The sequence below is a fragment of the Papilio polytes genome, unplaced genomic scaffold, assembly GCF_000836215.1.
Source record: "Papilio polytes unplaced genomic scaffold, Ppol_1.0 DF824047.1, whole genome shotgun sequence".
Classification (NCBI taxonomy): domain Eukaryota; kingdom Metazoa; phylum Arthropoda; class Insecta; order Lepidoptera; family Papilionidae; genus Papilio; species Papilio polytes.
The window spans coordinates 4,839,835-4,847,199 of NW_013525157.1; the positions used below are offsets into that span (position 1 = coordinate 4,839,835).

Consider the following 7,365-nt stretch of genomic DNA (forward strand, 5'->3'; position numbering starts at 1 on the left):
GCCGCCACCGCCGCAACCGACTTGATTAAAAATTCTATTAGTCGAAAGGCTCAGACATCTTAATAGATAAAGTGCACTTCGCTGTGTTGCCACGACTTATTATGATATCACTAACACAGTTATGACATAAGACATGTTACACTAATGTATAGCCGTAAACACATATTCATTGTATAAGGGGAAATTAAAATAAAAGTAAAGTAAGGGAAAGTAATAAATCGATTGAGTGTTTTTTTGTAAAAGCGATTTTAGCATCAAGGAACGTGACCTTTGTCCGTCTGTGTGATTTTATTTAAAGAAAACATTTATTTACCTGACGCATACGTCTCTTATAGTATTTATGCCAACAGAAATTCAATTCCGTTTGTTGTTTGCTCCAAACACTAGCGTGAAATGGAAAAAAGACTAAGTCGTATGCGGTCGCTATAAATCAGCGTGGAAACTGAAGTGGTTAAAAAAAGGAAGCAAGTCGTATCTGTAAAGTGGTACTGCATCTGTACGGAGGTGGTCGCGACCGGACAGATTTACGCGAGCACCACTGCGATATCGCATCGGATCTCGCACTGCAACCCAAAACTACACGCTTATACTAGTTTCACACGGCAGCTGAAGCTGTTCAAAGTGTAAATTCAGACAATAGAAGTACTTCTCTGTTTTGCTTTGCGTAGCTGTTAAGCCATCGTGTGAGACCAGCATTATAGCCTTAAAGAAATTTCACAAAGGGGAGACTGTTTAGGATAAAATTTAGTGTTAGAATTTCACCGCAGTTTGGAATTTTCTGAAAAGTTACGCTGGCGAATGTTTATCGGTGGCCTGTCTTTTTTGAATGTAAGCGGACTACGTTTCCGATATTGGTGTAAGCTCTTTCTAAACGTACAGATCTTTAAACATTTTCTGCTATTTTATGTTTGTGTTTTAGTGAAATTGTGATAGTTATTTGATTTGTATTTTATTTGAAAATAAAATATATGTTCATTACATTTCAAATATACCTTAAAGTAGTTAAAAAATAAGCAAAAACTTCGTAGTCTAGTGGTGCTTTTTGCTCAAAGTAAAATTGTGATATGTATATAAATAAATGAAAATCTAAATTATTTTGTTAAATAACGTGCCAGCTAAACGTATTTTTGCAGTCAGTTTTTTCTCCACTCGGTTTTAATTGAGGGTTAAAAATGAATCTATGAGCTCGATGAAAATTGTACGTGACTAAAATAGAACGGTAATTGCGCTGCGAAAATGTCTGTCTTGGAAAATAAAACAAATAAGGCGTTAAGTTTAAAACATCTGCCGCTTGTGAACACAAAGCCACGCGTTTCAGGACTGACTTTGTCTTGCCGGACTGTTTGGCCAATATGTAGAACCCGTGTAATGCCTTTATTTAAACCACTCTCAATTTAAATGACTAATTATTGATCACGTCTTCGTCCACGCGGAAATAAAAAATGTAATGAATGTAGCCTATGTTACTCAGTGATAACATAGCTATTTATGAGTGAAAGATTTTTCGTAATCGACTTAGTAGACTTTGTGTTATTTCAATACATACAAAAATACAAATCCTTCCTCTTTATAATACTAGTATAGATGTATAGCAATTGCAATAGTTTCACGTTACATAATTATTTAATTTTACATACTATGTTCACTTATGTACAGAGTGTAAGAAATTAATATAATTGTAACAGCGTAATTAACTTTTACACTCAGACCACTATATCCCGCCGAATGACGCGCTATTCTAATGTGTCAGAATGACATTGACATATGTCAGATAGGGAAGGGACATATATGACAAAGATTTAGTGTTGCGCCGATCAGTGCCATACTGATTTTATTCTTAACAAGAGATAGATAGAAAAGGTCGAAGACAACGTCAACAAAGATCTAGTGGGGGAATCAAAAGAATAACGGCAACAAGAGATTTCTCTTCGGTGATCTACATCATCAAGAGATAACTATTAGCAAGGTTAGGAAGTTATTGTTTGTATATCACTAAAAATGTCCCCATAAACCCCTTATGTTGTTACAAATCTTCAGTACATAAACATCATTAAAAAATGTTCAATCGAAGTAATTACTTTAGTAGGCATTTCGATTGTGAATATAAAAGGAATGAGGCTGTAAAACTTGTTAAAATTCCACAACTAGCGTACAAAAATAGTGGTATAGCAGGCGATGGGGAAAGGGGCAGGTCTTTGCGGCACGCGAATGTTCCCCGGCTTTACTTGTTGCGGCGGCGGCGAGGCGGTTAACTGCGCGATATCTGCATAATGCCCGCCTGAGCCAGCATCGCGATCCTACACCTCATTACTATGAATTTACATGTTAACAGCCAACTATCCAATGACTAACAAGCTTTATATTAATCTACATTTATAGAAATAAAAATATATTAAATAGTTTTCGCTTTTTTTAATTACATTATAGTATCGTTTTGTTTGTAGAATTCAAATTGGATTATTACGTTACTTTTTTAAATGTTTTGTTAAATGATTCGGAGAAGGCACTTTACTATTATAGATATTAAGTCAATACCGTTTTTAAATATCTTTTTCAAAGCGGTATTTGAACGTTAAAGTAACCTGTTTCGGCAATTACGATAAAGTGTAAATGGAAAATGTTAATATAGTAATGTAGTCTACAGTCACTACCGTTAGTGAAGATAAGTAGTTTTTTTAAGAAATTAAGATACAATACCTCTTAAAAGTTAATGTTATGACAGTAAATATTTATATGGTTGAAAAAACGTGGAATAGTAAAGTTAGCTTTAGTTTAAAATGTTGATATTTTAAATGACTTGTTTATCCTACAGTTTGTAAAAAGATATTTTAAAACAAAGACCAATTTTTTACTTAACATATTACAAGATTCAATCCACACATCTTATGACAATGTTTTTGTAAGTTTAGGTAATTGTGGATAGCGGATTGGAACTATCGTATTCTTGATCAGTAGTCCGTACACTTAACTACAAAACTATTGGTGTTTCGACATACTCACTGCCCTGTAAATATGGAACATCGGGTCAGACTGAACTGAGCTCACGTACGGAATACGGCAACACGTTGTGTTAAACTGATTTAGGGGTCGCAAAGTAGGCTCCACGTACTTATTAATTAGAAGAGCGTGACGCGCGCGCGTGCCCCCTGTATCGTATAAATCGCTGTACACAGTTCGTTAGATATTCAAACAATGACTTCATTAGCGCTGTAATCGCTGCGGTATTCAACCGCCGCTCGGACAATGTTGCCAAATGTAAACGTGTTTGATCAAATGACGGCTTCAACGACAATTACGTTTTAATTTCAAATTAATTTCGTAGTGCATATCACATTTCAAAACTGAACCATATAGGATATACATTCCCTCTCTTGCCAAATTCACATAACCTTTCCCATTTTGTGCATGCCAGAAAAGGTAAATAACTACTAGAAATAATACTTTTTTCGAAATGTCATTTCGTGGTTAATAGCAAGTTTGCTGCGGATCCTTGTTAAGATTTTCAATCGGAACAATAGATTTTGTAAATTTTTCAAAAATCGCAATTAAGGTTAAAATGATGCTTAACGTTTGGTATCAAAACCATCTGAATATCGTATGAAAAGAACCTATTTAGGTAGTTAAACGTAAAATTAAAAACTTGGATTGTTTTTGTAACTCATTTGCATATTCAGCATATGTTAAACAAATTTAAATTAAAAGTCAAGAGAATTTAATTAAAAAAAAACTAAATTGAATAAAATTTTATACACACAATCTGGGTTGTAAAAACCCGGATATTTAGGGGGATGTAGGGCACGAGGAGAGTGTAGAGAGGGGAAGTGGGAGGGGGTCACGTAAGGTAGCGTGCGTCGCGGCTGCACCTGCCAATAATCACCGGCTATCGTAACAACGGTCATAATTACCCGCCGACTGAAATTGCAACCGACTACGGATTGTTTTCGAGGAAAATATTTATCAACCCGAGCGGATCTACTGTGTATCAATAATACTACATTATTCAAATAAACAATCGGTGCTATTTAAGTAAAATAACTGCATCGGTAGTCGTAATGTCTGCCTACTATTACGTTACCCATACTGACTATATGCTAGGGTATAATATTGTTTTACGACGGTAATTGCGGCTGAAACTGTAAATTTCAAACTGTTTATTTACAGATATTAAAAAAAAAGAATGAGATCTTAAATGTATAGTCGCGGTGTTCCTCTTACAGAAATATTGCCTGGTCTCTTGCTCTCACGATAAACTTCGCCACTTCTTAAAAATAATCAATAACATAGCAGTGAGTTGCGAAAACGACAGGATTATGATAAAAAGAAATTAACCGTGTATCACTCAATGACTTTTTTCGTAGGAACATTTAAAAGCTGCGTCGTATTGTTTTATGTTCTGTCTCAAAATGTTAAAATAATTGTAGCCTTTAAAGTGGAACACTGCCAGAATTCCGGACTGTACAAATCTATTTATCCAGTATGCCAATTTAAACGAAGACATATGTTAATCCGTGTGAATATGTCATTGTGTTAACACACATTCCTTATCATTAACCAAAATAATGATAGATAACAATTAGCATTTGTCAGAATTATGGGCTATTTGGTTTAATATCGATAATGGATATGCAACCAGTCAATTATAGCGCCAATGAAAATATATTAATTCAATTAATCTCACCGCATACCACAAATCCAATTTCATGTGTAATGTCTGACTTTATAAAGAACTAGCTGTTTCTCGCGACTTCACCCGCGTGAACTTAAATAATAATAATAAAATGTATCCTATGTTACTGGCAGATAAATAACCTTTCTAACAGTGAAAGTATTTTTAAAATCGGCCTAGTAGTTTTCGAGTTTTTTCAATACATATAAAAATTCTAATCTTTCCACTTTATAATATTAGTATACATAGATATAAATCAGTCTACTTAATGATAAATAAGACACGATTTTCTAATTAAAAACACCAAGTAAAAAATAAATAAAAATAAAACTTTAATACACAAAAAGATGTAAAAGCGAAACTGTAATAGATATTCGCAGAAATGAAAATATAGTGCATTTTTTTTCTTTTCAGATCACATACGCGAGTTTTCATGTGGCAATCTGTTTTACCGCACATTATATATGAATGAAGAGAGAAATACACTTTATGTTGGTGCGATGTAAGTAACGTTTTCTACTTCACTTATCTATTTATTTTAATGCTCAATTCCGTCGTTTATTAAGTTATTAACTTTTTACAGATAACCTATTTTATTCAATTTGATTTAAAACTAGATTCTATTTCGCATAAAAACATCTAAAGATAGCTGTTGTCATAACCTAAAATATAAAAATGTTTACATTTTGGATTAAAATGTATACAAAGTAAATATCAAAGTCAATCAGTTATTAATGTTTAATTTTATACATGAAAATGTATTAATAGTTCATAGTTCAGTTCATTGCTCTTTAAATTGGAATTACGAAGGTCTACATTAGAGTTGCTTGCGTTAATATTAACAGTGTTATTAACGAGTTGCGCATAATTTAACAATCGCTACAATTACGACTGCGGAAGAAATTGCTAGAAAATTATTCATTTAACATATTATTAGGCGTAAGCTAACATTGACTTGGAGCTTTTGTGCTATTCAACGACATAGTAATGATCCGCCCGCGAGGGAAATGGGACCGAGACATGAAAGTCAATTATCTACAATCTCTGTCAATTTTGTTTGTTCAGTGCCGTGAAAACCGTCACGTTTGATCGTGCGTGGCGTACCGTGTTCTATTTATAATAGTTTGAGTTATTATGTTTACCCTTTATTGCGTTAGATTTGGTAGATGCTGTAATATTCGTTTTCTGAATTCTATTTCAATGTTATTCTATTACTTCAGTTTCGATCTTTGATCTTTGTCGTGTTAAAATAATTTTTCCATATATCATTTGCTAGTGTGTTTTAATGTACACAAATACGACTAAGATGATTTAGTTTTGTATGTTTATCAGTTGACATCGGAAGTCTAGTTGCCACAAGACAACGTCCAAGCATTGGGTGTTTAATATCTTAAAGTGTTAAATGCTCGGCTTAGGGTAGTCTCTGAGTCACTCGGGGGGAAATATAGTGAGCTAGTAATGATGATGTGCTCGCAATTAAAAGAAAATAATAAACTTGCATAGTTTATTCACACGTCATAGTTGCTGATGACGAAAAGTGATTTTTATGTCAAGTGGCAAGGAACGGGCGGCACCTCTCTCTCAGCAAATGGAATTGGAACGCTCTCAACAAACACTTGCGAGCAATCGATCGGCCTCGCCACTGATCACCAATGCTATAGGCTTTGCATTCGTGTTCAATTTACTTCAATTCACTATTTGCAATTTGTGAAACAACAAACTAAAGAGGTATTCGAATTGCGGAATAAAATGCAAGTTTAAACGACGTTCCCATTCCAAATTAAGCGTATTTTAACATACTAGTTTCAGTAGCTTAAATGTTCGCAGATACATAAATAAAATACATACATACTAAATATTTTTTTTATATCTAACACTAAGCATTTCCTATGAATTAATGAAAACATGTAACCATAACTTATTCAGGAAGCATTAGCTTACAAGCAAAAACAGTACATAAATGCATTATAACTTTAATTATTTGCAACATTTGCCGGGAAGCGTAACATTAGCATCTAACATTTAGAGCAAAATGCTATTTTCGTAACTAATGGTAGTTTCACACGAGGGCAGTACGAAACAGTAGACAATGCAGTACTGCTATTATTTGAACGCACATAAGCTGTAGCCGCCTTCAAACAATTGTAAGTCATACTGCACTATCTAGCTGTTTTACCCTTGTGTGAAACTAACATTATTTAATGTGACTTCCTCTGCTTTTGTTACAGGGATCGAATATTCAAACTGAATATGACGGACATTAGTCAGTCACATTGTGAGGTCAGTATTCATTTGATATAAATAGAAGTGATTCGCATCGAGGTACTGTTTCATAATGAAGATGAAAAGCTCGTGTACGCTCACTAAGTCTCAAAGCACGACACTCTATACGGCGCGCGAGCTTTTTTACCCATCTGTACGCCACATGAGTTTTTATTAAAGTAATTTCACTTTAAAGGAAAAAACACTTACAATTATGCGGAAGCTTGAGCTTAGCGCTCTTTAAGGTTTACAAAGTAAAGCTTTCTGTGACAGCCGACTCTAAAAAATCAACTCATTTTAATGATAATGCTTCTATAGTAGTACCCTTATCTACTTAAATGTATAGGATAGGAAAGCGTAACTTGATAACAAGCACAAATTTCCATATCTAATTTAAACTGTATTCATATCTATTCTTTAGATATAAGTATGGTTTA

At 33.9% G+C, this 7,365-nt stretch overlaps 1 protein-coding gene across 1 annotated transcript in view; it reads left to right on the plus strand.

Moving 5' to 3' along the window:
* Positions 1–7,365, plus strand: part of LOC106100359 (semaphorin-2A-like) — a gene marked incomplete at its 5' end in the record, with an annotated part of 44,217 nt that overhangs the window by 28,041 nt on the left and 8,811 nt on the right. Inside the window, 2 exons of the mRNA XM_013279187.1 lie at positions 5,081–5,168; positions 6,895–6,941. Coding sequence (XP_013134641.1) covers positions 5,081–5,168; positions 6,895–6,941 — 135 coding nt within the window. The remainder of the gene's footprint in view (positions 1–5,080; positions 5,169–6,894; positions 6,942–7,365) is intronic.